The 20,662-nt window shown below is 48.8% G+C and overlaps 1 protein-coding gene across 3 annotated transcripts in view; it reads left to right on the top strand.

Moving 5' to 3' along the window:
- aplp1 (amyloid beta (A4) precursor-like protein 1) overlaps positions 1 to 20,662 on the top strand; it is a 53,088-nt gene that overhangs the window by 22,839 nt on the left and 9,587 nt on the right. For all 3 annotated transcript variants that reach the window (XM_061238981.1, XM_061238975.1, XM_061238988.1), the window contains exons 2-12: positions 8,453 to 8,632; positions 11,292 to 11,421; positions 12,527 to 12,639; positions 13,294 to 13,490; positions 14,732 to 14,991; positions 16,244 to 16,371; positions 16,755 to 16,829; positions 17,720 to 17,878; positions 18,873 to 19,001; positions 19,450 to 19,549; positions 20,169 to 20,336. In XM_061238981.1, the coding sequence (XP_061094965.1) occupies positions 8,453 to 8,632; positions 11,292 to 11,421; positions 12,527 to 12,639; positions 13,294 to 13,490; positions 14,732 to 14,991; positions 16,244 to 16,371; positions 16,755 to 16,829; positions 17,720 to 17,878; positions 18,873 to 19,001; positions 19,450 to 19,549; positions 20,169 to 20,336 (1,639 nt within the window). The remainder of the gene's footprint in view (positions 1 to 8,452; positions 8,633 to 11,291; positions 11,422 to 12,526; positions 12,640 to 13,293; positions 13,491 to 14,731; positions 14,992 to 16,243; positions 16,372 to 16,754; positions 16,830 to 17,719; positions 17,879 to 18,872; positions 19,002 to 19,449; positions 19,550 to 20,168; positions 20,337 to 20,662) is intronic.

The raw sequence follows: 20,662 nt of genomic DNA, 5'->3' as shown, positions 1-20,662 counted from the left end.
CTTCCTGCCCAGCCAGAGTCATTAAAAACCTTACGCAGACACATTATTAGGGTCCGGTATGCGAGCACCAATCGCAACGCGCCTTTGGAAATGGATTTGTAATTAGCCAGGAGGAAGGGGGGGGGCGAATGAGCACCATTAGGGTTTGATGCAAACCCGGAGACACAGCGCACCTCTTTTAACCCCCCCCACCTGTGCACAGCAACACTAACGACGGCTGGCTGGATGAATAAGTGATGAAGGTGATTAGGGTGATGAATGCTCATGAACTCTCCTGGAGTCACCACCCCCCCCCCCCAGACCCTGAAAAACCGCAGCAGGGAGATGGAGGTTGCTCGTGACCGCTGGTCTGAAGTCAGCGGTTGATTTGGGCGGAGCACTGTCTCGGTACGTAGGGGCAGGTTGTTTTCGGCGTGGCGGGGGCGGATGGAGGCTGCCCACCCGCTACTCGACCATCTGTGCTGCAGTAGACGCTGTGGAGAGGCTGAGTGCAGCCTCCAGCAGGCCTGGTTATATATAGGCAGGTGTAATAACCCACATCCCTCCCGCCAAACACGCTTAACCCTGTCACTGCCTGAGGCCTGTCCGTGGGACTTAATCAACTGCCACTGCTTCACTCAGTCTGTCCCATTCCCTCCCAAGCATTTCCTCAAACTGTATGAACCTAATAACAACAACAACAACAACAACAACAACAATAATAATAATAACAACAATAATGCTAAAACTGAAAGTACAGTATTGAGTACAGATAGACAAACATACACCTGCACCACACACACATACACACAATCTAAAAAAAATAAAACAGGCTGCATTTTGTTCAACATGTCTACCAGGACATATATCACCTAGGACAGTAAGGATCCTTCAGCAGAGAGGGAGAGACAGAAAGAAAGAGAGATGCAGAGAGAAAGAGAGAGACAGAAAGAGAGACAGAGCGAGACAGAGAGACATAGAGAGAGAAACAGAAAGAGATAGAGACAGAGACAGACTTTGTTGTACGTCGCTCTGGATAAGAGCATCTGCCAAATGCCAATAACGTAATGTAATGTAAGACAGAAAGAGAGAGAGAAACAGAAAGGGAGAGAGACAGAGAGAGAGAGAGAGCGCACTTCTCCCTGCCCGTTTCCGGAGGGTGGTTTTGTACAGTGCAGGCCAGCGTTTGCCCCCCGCCCGCAGGTATTGACAAGGCCGGGTTATAAAAGTGAGGAATGGCGGCTGAGGCCCCGCCCCTTTGGCACTCGTGCCTTGTAGGGCTGGAGCGTGCATCATTACATAGTATGAAGTCATCCTGCAACAAAGGGAACAGGTGTCGCATATTTCATCGCACAGCACGCAGATTGTGCCGGAGGAATATGTAACCACCTCGCGGGGCCCTGCGCTTGGGCCACACTCCCGGAGGAAACCTCAGGGTGAGGAGATGTCTCTTTCGCAATAAAAGCCTTGTCTTTTTCCTCCCCTCCATTTTAATTCCTGTTTAGAGAGGCATCTCCCAGAGTGTGGCTGCGTCCGCACAGTGGCATATTCTCTGTCGTATGGAGTGAGAGTGAGCCTGCCCGAAAATAGGCGATGCGCCCCCCTCCTCTGACCCACAGTTGGGGAGGCCTGCCTCTTGTGCCCCGCTGTCTTTTGTTGGGGCGCTGTCGTGCTTCGCTGTGCCTGTTGTTATTTGTTGGGGGGTGGGGGTGAGGCTCAGTCAGCGTCGAAGGCACAGTCCAATCATTGCCAGTCGGAAAGATTCAGCGGCCATGACGTGTTTGCCTTTGTAGCAGTGCTGTAGCTGTCAGTGCTACAGTAGTCTTTGAAGCCAGCACTGTAGCTGTCAGTGCTTCAGTGGCCTTTGAAGCAGTGCTGTAGCTATCAGTGCTGCAGTAGTCTTTGAAGCCAGCACTGTAGCTGTCAGTGCTTCAGTTGCTGTCAGTACTGCAGTGCTTCAGTGGCCTTTGTAGCACTGCTGTTGCTGTCAGTGCTGCAGTAGTCTTTGAAGCCAGCACTGTAGCTGTCAGTGCTTCGGTAGCTGTCAGTGCTGCAGTGCTTCAGTGGCCTGTTGTTCAGTGCTACGCTGAAGCCGCATGTGGCTGGGCCCTGTCGTGCTGGGCCCGCTCAGTGGCGGTCTACAGACGCACGGCGTGGCGGTCTACAGACGCGCGGCGTGGCGGTCTACAGACGCACGGCGTGGCGGTCTACAGACGCGCGGCGTGGCGGTCTACAGACGTGCGGCGTGGCGGTCTACAGACGTGCGGCGTGGCGGTCTACAGACGCATGGCGTGACGGTCTACAGACGCACAGGGTGACGGTCCAAATCAACAGCCCCCGGAGGGGGAGTGGTGCAGATGTGCTGACAGCCTCCTGCTGCGAGCGCTGACACATTCTGAGGCGTTTATTTTATTAAAATACACTGGCTGCGTCCGAAATCACATACCAAGCATACTACTCATTCTACGTTTCAATGAGAATCAGGCGTAAATGTAGCACACGTAGTGCGCTAGTATCCACAGCCCTTCATGGCGGAGGAGTAGCCGCAATAGCCATGGCAGCATGAGCTGGTCCAGGTCAAAGGGCTGAAACAGCGCTCAGATATTTATGTTCACACACTCCCTGCAACAGCAGCACCATTTAACCTCTACATTAACCCCAGCCCTGACCCTCACACTGTGGAATCTATTAACAGCAGTGCACGCTTCCAAGGACCTGCACAAGGAAATACTGAAATTTCTGTTGCAGCTTTAACCACCTGTATTAAGAGTACCCAGTACCACCTTACCCCCGCAGTCTGGCCCTGTAGGTGGCAGTACTACACCTGTGGTTTGGTGCCAGGTCTCCAGTAAACACCACTGAAAAAAAAAAATGCCATGGGTAAAGAATGAGTAAATCAGAAACTGAATTTTCCTGTTCTTATCATTTTTTAACACAAGCTACTATTGACATTGCTGGTCCTGTAGTTCCAGGAATCTTAATGTGTTTTTAAGTTTCACACAGGGCCCAACCCTGTTCCTGGAGATCGACCATCCTGTAGGTATTCACTCCTAGAAAGCACACCTCATTCAACAGCTAGAGATCCCCTTTGAGCTGCTAATTAGCGGTGCCGAACTCGGGTTGAAATGAAAACCTTCAGGTCCAGGAACAGGGTTGGGTGGCCTTGTCCTAAGAAGATTAGGTCACACGCCACGGTGCAGAAGACCTGCTGGATTATGATCGTTACGAGCGGCCGTGTCACAGTAGCAGTTTCACCTCCTTCTTACAGTGAGCCGAGGCCGTTCTGCTTAAGGCCGCCCAGCACGGCACCTTCTTTATCTCAGTCTCGTTCCCCTGTCAGATGTCGAAAGCCGACACTTCACTCAAGTGTCCACGTTTGGCACCTCTCCTCGGCCTGTCCTCCAGATTCTTTCATGTTCTGTAAGGGTAATTCTCCCTCCATGTTCTGTGCACTTCTACCGCCTTCTAGCCTGAGGGTTGCACATTTCTGAAGGTTTCTAATTCAAGGTTTTAGTGATCTTGAAACACTGTTGTTCAGGCAGGTTTAAGGGTAGGGAAAAGCACCACATAGCCTGAATATTCTGTTTCTATGCAATAGGGCTGCACGATAAGAGGAAGATATGCAATATGCGATAACGTTGTTGAATATTGCGAAGACGATAAGACTTGCGATAAACAAACAAATATTGCTGTGTGCACATGTCTTTCTGCGTTAGGTACACTGCTAACATAAACCCCAGACAATGAAAAGTCTATGCCCACTGAATAAAAACATTAAATACATTATTTCCAACATGCTGTTTATTGAACAAATATAAACAGTCAATCAATTTAACGGAACATCAATTGAAATAAATACTATTCATCGCAGTTCACACAGCCTTTTGCGATGTGTTTATCTCGCATGTTCATATCTTGATGATGGTAAATATATGATATATCGTGCAGCCCTCATATACATGTATGTTCCCTTACCATGGGGTCTATTTGTATCTCCAGATGGAGCAGTGCTGTCCCAGGTTTTTATGAGAGAAGGTGGCTGGTATCATACTGGGTGACCAATGCGCTGTGAGTGACTCCTGGGAAATGGCGCTTTGTCGCACTCGGCGGGAAGAGGCGCCATTACGGGCGGGCGCGGACGTTATCGCGGGCCGTCGTGGCGACGGCGCTGGCCCGAGTCTGAGAGCGGAGTCTGAACTGGGTCAAAGACGGCGGGCTGGCGCTTGTAATGCGCTGTTATCACGCCGGGCTGGGATTTGATCTAATCTCGGCCTAAATCTGAGTCGCACGGCTGCACCGTGCTGCTCCTCCACCTGTCTGCCCTGGAGGTCCGGGCCTCCGGTTCCAAATGGATTCTTTATCGATCCCAGAAGCCTGGTGATACAGTTGCACGCATACAACATTGATTTTTCTCCCTTCTTCCTTTTTTTCTCTTTTACTCGGGCTGAGGGAGGCAGGGTCTGTAAGCAGTGGAGCTTGGCAGGTTATCTTCTCAAATATCCGGAAGTCTTTTTTGTGGCATTGACCTTCCCGAGTCAAAGTGAGAGATTTATTTAAGGCACTGCTTCAGCCACCAGGTTTTAATGTGCTCCTCCCCGGAAGGTCTTAAATGATCCCTGCATTTTCCCAGCCTGCCTTGCAGCACAGGGGAGTCTTGCTTTTATTGCGGTCGACATCAATAACCTGACCCCACCCCAACACACACACACACACACACACACACACACACACGCGCGCACAAACCTTCCACTTGCTCCTTGCAATAATGGCTGACTCCTGGGTTTGTGCAGGGAATTCGGCGCGGGGTTGGCGCAGGTTGATGTGCGACAGCACATTTCTCATAAATGAGATTCTGCGAAACTGCACATTAATAAGGTCATTGCCCTGGGCTTGACGTGAACTGTTCCGGGGCAGCTAACCCATTCGTCACGGCTGTACAGACATTTAGGGAGTAACCACGGCGCTCGTTACCATCCCTCCTTAAGTCTCCACGGCAACCCCAATACTAGAACTCCCTTCGGGCTATTATTATTTATTATATATTTGCGAACGTACTTTATATATTTGTTTTTCTCATAAAATTTTAATCAGGACTTCAAACGCTTCCACGATGGCCAACCGAGGCAGGATTTCTTTTGATCATGCGTCACGTTTTATTCTGTTTTTTCCCTCGCTCCCTCTGGGTGTCGCAGATCTAATTGGCTGCCTCAGTATGCATGTCTTCCCTGTGTTTCCCTCTGTCAGTCATTGGAGATTAAAGTCGGAGTCTGAGCATCGGATCATCTCATTAGCGCTGACATTCAGAGCCAACATGGCTGAATTTAAGGGCCCACTTCTGTTTATGAGCAAAATAGGAAACTGGAATAACCCTTTGTTAACCTGTTGGGTTTTTTTTTTTTCAAAAATTCAAAGTCAGTGTTCTAGAACTCCATTGCTTTCAGCTACCTGCGGTGATTGATAGGTTGGCATTAGGACGTTCAGCCCAGAACATTGTAATTACATAATTTGATCTTAACCCAAAAGGGTTAACTGTTTATGCTTAATAGTGTAAAAGGCAAAGCAGTCACTCCATGTAATACTGATTGGTACTTTTGCCCATTCCAGTCAGGTTTTTAACCCCATCCACTCTGCCCCCTTGTGGCTTAGTCGGCGACGTCTCAATATTGCGTTCATATGTATATCATACAAAAAACTGCGATGTTATAAAACTGCAAAACGGCGATGCCAGATTGCTATCGAGAACAGCAGTTTCACTCCCCCGTGCCAGGTTTACGGTTTACACAAAATAAAAGGCATATTCTAACTATCCTTTATTCCATTTCTCTACCTTAAAAAAATAATGTTCCAATATAAGAACAAAAATATAAAATTCAAGGGTGTCTCGGTGGCGCAGCCTGTAGAGCGCTGACCGCATGCTCATTGCGAGCCGCGACGTCTGCGGTTTGAATCTGACCGTACGACATTTGTCGCATGTCTTCCCCTCTCTCTCGCTCCCATTCTTCCTGTCTCTCTATACTATATACTGTCCAATAAAGCTGAAAAAGGCCTAAAAAATATATACAATTCGGAAGTGGTATGAATAAACACCGGGATTCGACCTAAGCAAATGCCGTCTTGAACTACTTGTTATTGTTGCGTAAACGCATTGCTAGATCATTTAAGTGAACTAATGCGAAGTAATGCAAAATAAAAAAATAACTTGGTTTGGCATGAATGCAAACCCACTTGAGTACAAATGTCGTCATTGTCGTCATTCAAGGCAGGGGGTCCATCAGTCTCCCAGGACAATTTCCCAATGTAGCGTCCTCAGTCTGGTTATAGCCGCTCGTCTGTTTGGCTGAGAGCCTCCCCTCCCTCATGACTGCCATGTTACATTACATTATTGGCATTTGGCAGACGCTCTTATCCAGAGCGACGTACAGTTGATTAGACTAAGCAGGAGACAATCCTCCCCTGGAGCAGTGCAGGGTTAAGGGCCTCGCTCAAGGGCCCAACGGCTGTGTGGATCTTATTGTGGCTACACCAGGATTAGAACCACAGACCTTGTGTGTCCCAGTCATTTACCTTAACCACTACGCTACAGGCCGCCCCATGTGGTGAGTGATCTGGGTGTGATGGTGGTGCGGTGGACAGCAGTTTGAATCCCATCTGTGTGGAGTCTGCATGTTCTCCCTGTGCCCATGCGGGTTTCCTCTGGTTTCCCCCCCCCCCCACAATCCAAAGACATGCAGGTCAGGCCACTTAATGCCATTAACAGCGCTGTACTGTAAATGAGCCTGCACGCTCAGTCAACCTACCCTGTGAAAATGAAGGTTCAATTAAAAAAATCAAATCTGCTTAATACTTAATGTGGACTCAGGGAAAAGACACAAACTCCACAGAGAGGCGCATGGGATCAGGCTCAGTCAGGACCTTCTTAACTGAATATTCTGATGCTGATGTAGCAGTCACTACTGGAAATTTTAAGAAATCGAGTTCTAGAACACTGACTTAGAATATTGAAAGGTAATGCTCTGGGGGCTGAAGGCAATGCTGTTGCATGAGGGGCAGTGACTGTCTAATGACCCATGTTGAATTCTGGGAAGAGTGCACCAGTGCTTGAAACACAGTGAAATTGATTGGTAACCCCCCCTGGTCATTCCTCACGACTGACTCCTGTGGTCGATGGACACCTGGTAACCCCCTGTGTCAGCTGTGCGGTCCTGTGTGCTCAGCAGTCAGTCGTGCCTGCTGGTCTGTGTCTGTCTAAACTGACCGAGGGTCTCTCAGCGATTGGCCTGAAGCTGCAGTTGGCCCTTCAGAGAAGACACATCACGAGATTCATTAGCTTCTTAGACATTTGTGCGACAAAATGGCAGAGAATACGGTAAGCAGGAGAGTAAACCAGGTGTAAGACCAGAACATCCTCCCCCTCTCTCTCTCTCTCCCCCTCTCTCTCCCTCTCTCCCCTCTCTCTCCCTCTCTCTCTCTATCTCCCCCTCTCTCCCTCTCTCTCCCCCTCTATCTCCCCCTCTCTCTCCCTCTCTCTCTCCCCCTCTCCCTCTCTCCCCTCTCTCTCTCTCCCCCCTCCCTCTCCCTTCCCTCTCCCCCTCTCTGTCTCCCCTCCCTCTTTCTCCCTCTCCCTCGCTCTCCCCCCCTCTCCCCTCTCTCTCTCCCCCTCTCTGTCTCCCTTCCCTCTCCCCCTCTCTGTCTCCCCTCCCTCTTTCTCCCTCTCCCTCGCTCTCCCCCTCTCTCCCCTCTCTCTCTCCCCCTCTCTGTCTCCCCCCCCCCTCCCCCTCTCTCGCGCTGCGGAGCGCTAATGTTCTGGAGTAGCTCGTCGGTCAGTGGCCCTGTATTAACAGCTGACGCACACAGGCCTGTCGGGCCCCAGGAGTCCTCCTCCCAGTGTAGGGAATAGATCCTGCGATCGATACCAGTATGTCCTGGGGGGGTCTGTTTTTACCCCTGTCCACCTCAGTGTAGCGTAATGCCCTCGCGCAGACATACCATTATTATTAATAATATATTCAGTGTGTTTGAGAATAACTAGAGGGCCCTCTGGTGGCTGTTGTTGCCCGTTGGGCCTGGGTGCTCTCTGTGCTGGGTTAGCATGGACAGGTCCCGGGTCTGTCTCATTTGTGTGTGCTGGAAGTGCACATTTAGTCAGGTTTTTAGGAGAGCTGCCCCGCCCCGCCCCACCCTGCTCCTCACCCTTGCCCTCCCTCTGGTCTGACGTTGAGTGCGAGTGTCTGGCCTCCGGTGCACTTGGGAGTAATCTGCAGAGACGCTGCTCTGCTTCCAGCTCAAACTCAATAATGGCAACCTGTATCTGACTCCACTCTGTCCCTGACTGTGCGATAATAACAACTGTTATCTGTTTTACTCCCCTTTCTGTCTCCCTCTTTCTCTCTCCCTCCCCCTTCTGTCCCTCTCTCCCCCCTCTCTCTTGCTCTCGCCCCACCTCCCTCTCTCCCCCCTCTCCCTCTCTCTCCAGGCCTTGGCGATGAGTGAGGTGAATGGGCCAGGCCCTCTAGTGGCCGAGCCCCAGATTGCCATGTTCTGCGGGAGGCAGATCCTGCACATGAACCCGGAGAGCGGGCAGTGGGAACCGGACCCTCAGGGCCGGCGGGGCTGCTTCAACGACCCCAGCCAGATCCTGTCCTACTGCCAGGAGGTAACAGCTACTGCTGCCGCACAGCCCACCCTGTACACACATACAGTACACACGTTTACAATATACACACATACAGTACGCACGTATACAATATACACACATACAGTACACACGTGTACAATATACACACATACAGTACACACGTGTACAATATGCACACATACAGTACACACGTGTACAAAATACACATACAGTACACATGTATACAATATTCACACATACAGTACACACGTGTACAATAAACACACATTCAGTACACACGTGTACAATATACACACATACCGTACACACATGTACAAAATACACATACAGTACACACATGTACAATATACACACATTCAGTACACACGTGTACACTATACACACATACAGTACACACATGTACAATATACACACATACTGTACATGTGCACAATATACATACGTACAGTACACAAGTGTACAATATACACACATACAGTACATGAGTACAGTATACATACTGTACATACACACATACAGTACACACGTGTACAATATACATACATACAGTACACACATATACAATGTACTTACTGTACAGTTAATGTGTACAAAATACATACATACATGCATACATATATACATATAATAGACATACATATGTACAATATACATACATATATACCTATGATACACATACACACATACAGTACACACATACAATATACATACATACAGTACACACATACAATATACATACATATATGCTGTACACACAGTATATACATACAGTGCACATACAGTAATATGCAAAACGTATTTCACAATTAATGTATTGGTGAACAGAAGCAAACCTGAACTGTAATGTTACAGTTAAACATGTGATCTTTCTGCAAACACACACGCACAAACACATACTCATGCACAGACACATGCCCATACACACACACCCACCCACACACACAGACACACAGACACACACACACACACACACACACAGTTCTGAACCCTTATACTAGGGCCCTGCTGGATCTGCTGTCCTCCTGGAGCAGGGCTGAGGGCCTCTGCTATTAATAATCACTTACATCCACTACACTCTCCATTCTTATTCATAACTTGTATTTTCGGAGCAAAGTCAGTGTTATACAGGTTTAAAAATTCTTCGTCAGTGGGGGCGCAAAGCATTGAGTTGACGTTGACGCTGCCTACACCCAGGCAGGTTGACAGGAGGCAGCTCATTGTGTAATTTCTGCATTCAAGCTTTGCTTTTTTTAACTGAAGGGTTTATTTTTCAAAAGGAAACTCCCACAGGGAACAAATCAGATAAACTGGTGGTTTTTTGACAGGGAGCTTTTTCAAGCTACCTTTTCATTTTCTTTCTTTGTTCTGGCAGGGTATTGTCTTGTCCCTTTGTATATAAGAGAGCGATGGGACACGAATAGAAATATTTCCAAATATTTCTTTGCAAATGTTGCCCTCTTCCTTTTCTTTTCCCTCCTTCCTGTCTGACAGTGACGTGTCCCCAGGTGCCTCTGTGTCTCCCCTGTTCACCAAACTGTGGCACGTGTCATCTCAAGTATGGCACTGTTGACGTCAATGACTCCCACAATCCTAGTTTAAAATGACTCCTCACTGTGTGGCGAATAGCGAAGGGGCTTTGTATTTATTAATAAGGCAAACTGCCGACATCTAGAGGCAACAAAAGGTACTGCGTTGTATTTCTTTATTTTTTAAAAAGGCAGTCATGGACAAGGTTGCTGTAACGCGATTACCCGTTCCGTTTCCGTGATAGCATTTCCACAAAAGCATTTCTTTTTCACAACCTTTGTAAGGCGTATATAGACCTATTATTCTCAATTAAAATATCTATTTGTTTTCAGACATATTTGAAGAGATCTTGTAACAGCATTATTTCAATGATACTTCATTTCGTGCTGGATTCATTTTATGCATGACTGGAGCTTACTTCAGTTTAGTGTGTCCAATAGGCAGCTCATACAAACCCCAAGGCTATGTCAGTATATGCTGGAACCATTGGAGAACGGAGCTAAACTCTGTTTACGCGTCAATGGTTCACGCTCAGTACAGCATGATGCTGTGGTGCCCAATTGTATTTTCTCATCTGTTGCATGTTTTCCTCTTCCTCTGTCACCCTCTCTATCTCTCACTTTCTGTTTCTCGCTGCTCTCTCTGTCTCTGCTTTCTCTCTCTGTCCCTTTGCTCTCTCTCTCTCTCTCTCTCTCTGCTCTTTCTCTCTGTCCCTTTGTTCTCTCTCTCTCTGCTCTTTCTCTCTGTCCCTTTGCTCTCTCTCTCTGCTCTTTCTCTCTGTCCCTTTGCTCTCTCTCTCTGCTCTTTCTCTCTCTGTCCCTTTGCTCTCTCTCTCTGCTCTTTCTCTCTCTGTCCCTTTGCTCTCTCTCTCTCTCTCTGCTCTTTCTCTCTGTCCCTTTGTTCTCTCTCTCTCTGCTCTTTCTCTCTGTCCCTTTGCTCTCTCTCTCTCTGCTCTTTCTCTCTCTGTCCCTTTGCTCTCTCTCTCTGCTCTTTCTCTCTCTGTCCTTTTGCTCTCTCTCTCTGCTCTTTCTCTCTCTGTCCCTTTGCTCTCTCTCTCTTTTCTCTTTCCTTCCTACCGTTTCCTCCCTCTTTCCTCTCCTGTCCTAATCGCACGCGCCCTGTCCGCGTGTCCGTGTGTCTGTCTGTCCAGATGTACCCAGCCCTGCAGATCTCGCGTGTGGAGGAGTCCTCAAGCCCTGTCACCATCCCGGCCTGGTGTAAGAAGGGCTGGCACCACTGCCAGATGCGCCCCTTCATCGTCCTCCCGTACCGCTGCCTGGGTGAGACGCACAGCGTGCTATATAGTGCCTTTCATCTCCCGACATTAAAGTGCCTTACAGTTAAGGACTGAAGCCTTCAATCTCGACCAGCACCATGTGTAAGACTGGATGATAATCAGCTGCCATTTTGTGCCAAAATACTCACCAAACATGAGCAGACCTGGGTCAGATATGTGCTGTGATTGTTGTGGATTTAAATACTTTTCCACTCTTTAGCGAGCTTGTCTGGTGTATTGGAACCTATGTAAAACTCTCAAAAAGTGCCAACCCCACCTTCTGGTCCTCTTGGTTGGATCAATTGCACCAGGCAAGATGCATTAAAGTGTAGTCTGTTCAGAAATGGAAATAAAATATTTTATACTCACTGTACTGCAGTAAAATTGAACAAATCCACAATGTTTAATTCGACTGGTGTGTGTGTGTGTGTCTGTGTGTACGTGCGTGTGTGCGTGTGTGTGGGTGGGTGTGTGTGCGTGTATGTGTGCGTGTGTGTGGGTGTGTGTGTGCGTGTGTGTCCGTGTGTGCGTGGGTGTGTGTGGATGCGTGTGTGTGTGGGTGCGTATATGTGTGCATGTGTGTGTCATTGGATAGTGTGTTATGTAAATTGTGGTATGGATTTCAAGGCCCACCTGGACCCCTCTTTTTGTGCAGGGATTTGTGACCCCTGACCCGTGTCACGTTGCCATGGCAGCTCAGGCTTGTTTTGTCTCAGTGGGGTGTCAGCATCCTACAGTAATGTTGCATCATGCCGTAGCTCCACCTCAGAGTGATGTAGGGCTCTCTGTCTCCCTCTGTTGGCCTTTGGTGTTACTGCATCTTGCTGACTGCAGGAACGGCCCACATTAAATGCCCCTAAACCTCTCTTACCATCTCTCCCTTTCGGAACAATAGGATGATAAAATGGTAAGCTCTGTTTAAACTCCCTCTCTGTCCCTCCTTCTCCCACCCTCACTTCTTCCTCTTTCTCTCTTTCATATCTTTCTTCCCTTTCCCCCTTTCTTACTCTCCTCACTCTCTTTCTTTCTGTTCCCATCTCTCTATCTCATACTCCCCTCTCCCCTCCCCTCCCCCTCTCTCTCTCTCTCTCTTTCTCTCTCTCTCTCAGTTGGGGAGTATGTGAGTGAGGCCCTGCTGGTTCCTGACCGTTGTCGCTTTCTGCACCAGGAGCAGATGGATGCCTGTGAGAGCCACGTGTACTGGCACAACATCGCCAAAGAGGTGAGGAGACACACATACACACGCACACATACACACGTGTACTGACACAACATCGCCAAAGAGGTGAGGAGACACACACGCACACACACACACACGTGTACTGGCACAACATCGCCAAAGAGGTGAGGAGACACACATACACACGCACACTTACACACGCACACATACACACACCCACACACACACACACACACACGCACACGTGTACTGACACAACATCACCAAAGAGGTGAGGACACACACGCACGCACGCAGGCATACATGCACACACACACACACGTGTACTGGCACAACATCACCAAAGAGGTGAGGACACACACACGCACGGACGCAGGCATACACGCACACACACACGCACACCACACATACACACACACACACAACCAAGCTCAAACATTTCAGACACACAAGCAAATCAACCATTACAGCACACACACACGCACAACTGAGCTCAACCGTTACCTACACACACACATAACCAAGCTCAAATGTTTTACACACACACACACACACACACACAACCAAATCAAATCAATCATTGCAGTACTCACAAACACACGGACACACACACACAACCAAGCTCATCAGCACACATACTTCTTCCTCTCTCTCTCCCTCCCCCTCTCTCTCTCTCTCTCTCTTTCTCTCTCTCAGGCCTGCACAGCGGACAGTCTGGAGTTGCACAGCTACGGGATGCTGCTTCCGTGCGGGGATAAGTTTCGGGGTGTGGAGTACGTCTGCTGCCCAGGCAGGGGAGGCTCCAGTGTGAGAGGGGACGCTGATGTGGGGGACGGGCCCCAGGGGGCCACCCAAACCCTGGCCCCTCAGGCAGACAGCAAAGCCAGTACAGGGTGAGTCGTCCCGTGTCGGTAACACTGAGAGACGCGGCGATGACTTCTCACTGCGTCCTCCGTACACGCGCACACACACACGAGCACGGCTTCTGATCTCACTGTCTCCCCTCCTCATCCATTCCCCTCCACAAAGCCCAGTTCATAATCCGACAACAGTGATACGATGGAGGCTGTGGCTGTTCTCCTTAGCAAAAAGTATAAACGCTTCATTCTCCCAGAGTATAAAGTGAACATCCAGCCCTATCCGCTGCACATCGTGAGTAGCAGGAGAGACACACAACAAGCCTCAGAGCAACACAACACAAAAAGCCTCAGAGACACACAACAAGCCTCAGAGACACACAACAAGCCTCAGAGACACACAACACAACAAGCCTCAGAGACACACAACACGCCTCAGAGACACACAACACGCCTCAGAGACACACAACAAGCCTCAGAGACACACAACAAGCCTCAGAGACACACAACACGCCTCAGAGACACACAACAAGTCTCAGAGACACACAACACGCCTCAGAGACACACAACAAGCCTCAGAGACACACAACAAGCCTCAGAGACACACAACACGCCTCAGAAACACACAACACGCCTCAGAGACACACAACAAGCCTCAGAGACACACAACACGCCCCAGAGACACACAACAAGCCTCAGAGACACACAACAAGCCTCAGAGACACACAACACGCCTCAGAGACACACAACAAGCCTCAGAGACACACAACACGCCCCAGAGACACACAACAAGCCTCAGAGACACACAACAAGCCTCAGAGACACACAACATGCCTCAGAGACACACAACAAGCCTTCGGTCCTGGAGGCCGCTCTGTGCGCTAGGCTTTGTTTACCCCTTACATAACTTGGCAAGGGATCCCGAAATGGATTGGGCCTTTGCACCCCCCTGCACGATGCGTGTTTCCTGTGTAAGAGAGGCTGGTGCCCTGGGGGAGTTGATGTCTGGGCTTGAGGCAGTGCTGGACGCTCTCTGGGCTCTGGGCAAACAATGAGCCGATATAGATTTGCGCCTGAGCTCCAGTGTTAGTCAGGCCTGGCCTTCCCCTGCGGGTGGGGGTTGTCTGGGGAGAGCACTACAGTAGCCAACCATCACCGTAAAACATTATTATGTGCTTGTGTTGTTATGTTCTAAACTGCTGCCTTAACCTTAGTTTACCTGGCCGTAACCGCCACCCAGATAGAGTGACCGTTCTTCTCTCTCCTCCCCGAAACAGCACCAAGGTGGCACCCCCTACCCCTAGCCCCAACACGGACACCGACGCGGAGGAGGCCGAGATTGTGGAGGAAGAGGAGGAGGTAGAGGAGGAAGAGGAAGAGGAGGAGGCGGGAGCCAAAGTTGCGGACGAGTACGAGTACTCCATCGACTCCGGGCCCTACCAGGCCTCGGACTACCTGGACTCCTTCTACTACGAGAAGGAGGCTCAGGCCAGCCGTAGCCCCCCCACGCCCCCACCCCAAACCCGGGGCGACAGCTGTGAGTGCTACCCCTGCCCTCTTAATTTATGATTCAGAAATGCTGCACAGCTGTGATTGGTTGGCAGAAACAGAGAGGTTGCCATAGCGATTATGCTAGTTTACTACTTCTTGTTTTGTATGAATGTTTACATAGCTAGCACAGAAAATGCCAGGGTTTGAACAGAACCTGGCAGAAGAGCTGATGTAAATGTAAAATGTCATTTGACAAAGTTCCGTCTGCAAACACTTTGTCTCACAAGTCTTTGTCGCGAAAGCATGAATTAGCCTTTAGCCCGACCGTCTCCTTGCACTAGCTCTCTGTATCTTCTCCCTCTCTCTCATCCATCGTTGTATTTCAGTGCTCTTCTTCAGTGTTATAGCCCTGCCCAGTGTTATTGTCCTGGGTTCCCTTCGGGGTCATCCGGACTTGTGCTGGGTTTCCCAGCCAGTGAACAAACAGTGCCGCCTTGTGGCCGACCGGCAGCCCGTCAGCAGTGCTGTTGGTCGGGCGGCGTTGCGCTAATCGCTATGTCTCCGTTTCCCATGCAAGGCGCGGGCGGGAATGGAGATGAGCTTCGGCTGCTGAAAGAATGCAGAATGACTGCTGAACGCTAGAGGGCGCTGTAGTGCAGTGTAGTGTGCTGAGGTGCAGGAACACTGGTCTGAGAGGCCCTTGCTTGCTGGGCTGTAGACTGGTGTATGCTGACATTAGGCTGATGGAGCTGGCCATTGCTTCTATCTGAGCTTTAGAGGGAGTCTCTCTGATACCAATCTCTCTCTTTCTCTCTCTCTCTTTCTCTTCTGCTGTCTTTCTTTCTCCCTCCTTTACCTTTTCTACCTCCCTTTCTCTTTCTTGCTCTCTTTCGCTCTATCTGACGTTCTCTTTTGTTTCTACCCTAACTCATATATGCTTTTGCTCTTTTCATCTTTCTTTCTGTTTCTCTCTCTCTCTCTCTCTCTCTCTCTCACTCACTCTCCCTCACTCTCTTAAATCCAAATTCAAAACACTTTATTGGCATGAAATGCGTTACGTAAATATTGCCAAAGCATGCATAAAGAACCCGGAACAGGAATAGTGATACATTGATACAAACATGAACACAAACAACATTGTGGATATGAGAACAATGCAATCATTATGTTAATGATAACAATCTCTCTCTAATTCTCTCTCTCCCTCTTTCTATCTCTCTATTTCTCTCTATTCTCTCTCTCCCTCTCTCTCTCCCTCTCTCTCTCTCTCTCTCACTGTCTTGCGCGCGCGCGCACAGTGCCCACACCTCGGCCAACAGACGGGGTGGACGTTTATTTCGAGATGCCAGGTGAAGACAGCGAGCATGCCAGTTTCTTGCGTGCAAAGATGGACTTGGAGGAACGGCGAATGAAGCGCATCAACGAGGTGAGCGGGCGGGACAAGGGCAGCCAATAAGGTGAAAGGGGGGGAGGGGCTGGCAAAACACGGGTGCTTCTCCTGTTGGAACTCAATTGCAACCAATCAAGTGACATCTGGGTGGAATTCACATTCTCGCAGTTACTTTCTAAGCCCCAAAACATTTTTTTTCCCTTTTTTTTTTTTTTAAGTCTCTGAGCAAATCAAGCAAATAAGCATATCTATTTAAAACCAACTGCAGATTAGCATATTAAGAAGATTAACTAGGATTAGAGCATTAGACTTGAGATTTGTGTTTTCTATTAAGCCCTGGGGGAAATTGCCTCTGAGGAGCTGAACTCAGTTAATGCCAGATGAAGTGAAGAACTCCGCACGCCTCCCTCCTCTTTCAGATCATGAAGGAGTGGGCTGAGGCGGACAACCAGTCCAAGAACCTGCCGAAATCGGACCGCCAGGCACTCAACGAGGTAATGGTCTATGTGTAGTTGTAGTTAAGGGCTTTATAATTATGTGTCTGCATGGATCAGTATTTACAGTCAGGTCTATAAATATTTGGACATTGTATTGTTATTTTAGCTGTCTACCACCCTTTCATTATCCATTATTTACTTAAATATCTCCAATATCCTGTGACAGACAGCTAAAATAACATTAACTTTGTCAATGTCCAAATATTTATGGACCTGACTGTATGTGTCTTTAGTCTATAGTTTGCAGGTCTGAGTAATATTAATCTGTCAGTAACCTATAGTAGTGGTCTATAGGAGTGTATAGTTAGTCTGTAGTTTAGTTCAGTAGGGGTCTATAGATTTGGGTCTGTAGGGGTCTGTAGTTCTATCTATAAGTTTGTCAGTAATTTATAGGCCTATATGAGCCTGTATTTACGCAATTTTGTATTGTAGTGTTATGTAGTATCTGTAGGGGTTTGTATTGTAGGGTCTGTATTAATGTGTTAGTAATCTGTAGTTTTGGGTCTGTAGGGGCCTACAGTGATGCGTTTTAGGGGCCTGAATTGTAGGGCTGTGTATTTTTGTGTCTGTAAGGGTCTGTATTAATGTGTTAGTAATCTGTAGTTTTGGGTCTGTAGGGGCCTGCAGTTATGCGTTTTATGGGCCTGAATTGTAGGGCTGTGTAGTTATGTGTCTGTAGGGGTCTGTATTAGTGTGTCGGTAATCTGTAGTTTTGGGTCTATAGGGGCCAGTACATATGCGTTTTAGGGGCCTGTATTGTAGGTTTGTGTGGTTATGTGGCTTCAGGGAGGTAACTTGTATGATACACTGCTCTCCTGAATGGTAACGCTCCTGCTTTGTCTCCATGCCAACCATCTCTCTCTCTCTCCCCCCCCCCCCCCCCCCAGCACTTCCAGTCTGTGCTGCAGACGCTGGAGGAACAGGTTGCAGGGGAACGGCAGAGGCTTGTGGAGACGCACCTGGCCCGGGTGGTGGCCACGCTCAACAACAACCGCCGCCTGGCCCTGGAGAGCTACCTGACAGCCGTGCAGAGCGAGCCCCCCCAGGTAGTGTTGCTGACGCTGCGCCTTTCCTCAGGCTATTTCCAGCCCCTACACATTACATTACAGTTATCAGCTGGCAGTTTTATCCCAAGGGACGTACAGTTGATTAGACTTAAGCCTGATTTATACTTCTGCGTCGAGTCTATGCCGAGGCTACGGCGTAGCCGCTTTCCCTACGCCGTCGGCTACGCAGAGGCTATGACACGTGGCTGCATTTCTGGGGAGGTGCCCAGGTGACCTTTACCACATGCAAAACCTTTTAGTGCAAGCACAAAAATTAGAACACAGCCAATGCACAATACAAATGCATGTGCAAATGCAAGGCAAAATAAATCAAATGTGGTTTTGCATGAGCTGAAGGTCTTACGGCCGGTTTTTATAGTCCTGTGTCAGAATGTCGCTCTGAAATTACAGAACGTTCATGAACACTCAATTGTCATTTAGTATAAACTAAATGTTGCTGCGACCAGCAGCATCCATCCACCACTGTGTCCCAAGACTCCTGTGTGGGGCCTGTGACCGTGTGCTCCTGTGTGCTCCTGTTTGCTCCTGTGTGGGGCCTGTGACTGTGTGCTCCTTGTGTGGGGCCTGTGACTGTGTGCTTCTGTGTGCTCCTGTATGGGGCCTGTGACTGTGTGCTCCTGTGTGCTCCTGTGTGGGGCCTGTGACTGTGTGCTCCTGTGTGCTCCTTGTGTGGGGCCTGTGACTGTGTGCTTCTGTGTGCTCCTGTATGGGGCCTGTGACTGTGTGCTCCTGTGTGCTCCTTGTGTGGGGCCTGTGACTGTGTGCTTCTGTGTGGGGCCTGTGTCCTCCTGTGTGCTCCTGTGTGGGGCCTGTGACTGTGTGCTCCTGTGTGGGGCCTGTGACTGTGTGCTCCTGTGTGCTCCTTGTGTGGGGCCTGTGTCCTCCTGTGTCCTCCTGTGTCCTCCTGTGTGCTCCTGTGTGCTCCTGTGTGCTCCTGTGACTGTGTGCTGAGCCTCCTGTGTTGGACCCGCAGCCGGAGCGCGTCCTGCAGGCCCTGAAGCGCTACATGGCCGCCGAGCAGAAGGACCGCAGACACACGCTGAGGCACTACCAGCACATCGAGGCTGTCGATCCGCAGAAGGCCGAGCAGATGAAGTTCCAGGTGGGGAAGACGGGGCGACAGAGGGTGTGGCGTCATCGTCATCACAGGCAAAACATATGACTCAAAACACATGACTCAAAACACAGAACGGTTGGAAATAACAGAATAATATGTGGTAAACAGATACTAAACCATGTATAAGGTGTGGCATCACAAATATGCTGATGCGTCACTATTGATGTGTCGCTACTGAGTCTTCAGAGGTTTAATAACCCATTGAATGTACTGTACTGGACGTTAGATGTGTTTAAAAGTGTTTACAGTTTTTTCATGTGATGATGTTTACTTTCATCTCCTGAAAAAGCAGGCAAGCAGCAGTTTATTTCAGTTCAATATTTAGTTAGCCTACTTTCAGTTCAGGTTTTAAATACTAGGTCATCTAACCCTGGTCCGGTTCCTTTTTGTGTGAGTCAGATAGATTAGTGTGTCTCTGATGTCCTCCCTGCAGGTGTATACCCACCTGCATGTGATCGAGGAGAGGATGAATCAGAGCCTGGGACTGCTCTACAAGGTCCCTGCCCTGGCCGAGGAGCTCCACCAAGAGATCCGTAAGTCTCTCTTTTTACCCAGCATTCCCTGTCTGTAAACACATAACAGGGACAGGGCAGGGTAGGTAAGGAACCCAAGAGGGCTTATCTATACCTCCCTCTTTCCCTACTTCTTCAGGTTTATTTCTGTTACATTTGTCCGTTATTGTCCTCATCTCTCTCCTCCCTCACTCTCTCTCCCTAGCCTCTCTCCCCACCCTCTCTCTCCCTCTTTCTATCTCTCCTCTCTCCATCTCTCTCTCCCCCTATCTTTCTCTCTCTCCCTCTTTCTATTTCTCTACTCTATCCATCTCCCTCCCTATCTTTTGCTTTCTCTCACTCTTTCTATTTATCCTCTCTCTCCGCTCTCTCAATTCAATTCCAGTTGCTTTATTGGCCTGACAGAACATTACAGTTTGTATTGCCAAAGCATCTATGTATAAACAACAGAAATTTCACATTAAGCAATACATAATACAAAGATTATAAACAAAATGAACTTCAACCATACATTAAAATAAGAACTTATTTTGTAAAAAAAATAAAAATAAAAGTTAAAGTTAAAAAAAATATTTATATCATAATAATAAAAATGAATTAATAATAATAATAAAAATCATCATCATTTCTCTCTCTGTAGAGGAGCTGGTGAAAGGGGAGAGAGGTGACATCAGCGAGCTCATGACCACCTCCTTCTCTGAGACCCGCACCACGGAGGAGCTGCTGCCAGCCGAGAGCGAAGAGGAGAAGGATGATGAGGAAGAGGAGGAGCGGGCCTTCCAGAACAGGCCGTACCCGCCCCGCATCGGTATGCTGCCGCGCTCCAGTCACCGTGCGGATACCACCACCATCTCCTGACAAGCACTCGCTGACAGGCTAATATCACGCTCCCAGCCATTCCTTAACCTCCAACAGCATACAACTTACAGTGTACCTGTAAGTCACCAGTAATCAGTAAGACTGTGTCACACGCACGTGACACACCCGGGGAGGACAGAAGAGCAGGACACAGGGAGATAGGAAAAGTCCAGTATTATATAAACGAAGCGGGTAGGAGAGATAAATCTAAAGTCTTTTTCACTTTCATCCCCCTCACAGGCTCTGGGCAAAAATAATAAACGCAAATAAAAAAAG

The sequence above is a fragment of the Conger conger genome, chromosome 1 (assembly GCF_963514075.1).
Source record: "Conger conger chromosome 1, fConCon1.1, whole genome shotgun sequence".
NCBI classification, from domain to species: domain Eukaryota; kingdom Metazoa; phylum Chordata; class Actinopteri; order Anguilliformes; family Congridae; genus Conger; species Conger conger.
Note: the sequence above shows the minus strand (reverse complement) of the source record. Positions and strands in the feature narration are given on the sequence as shown.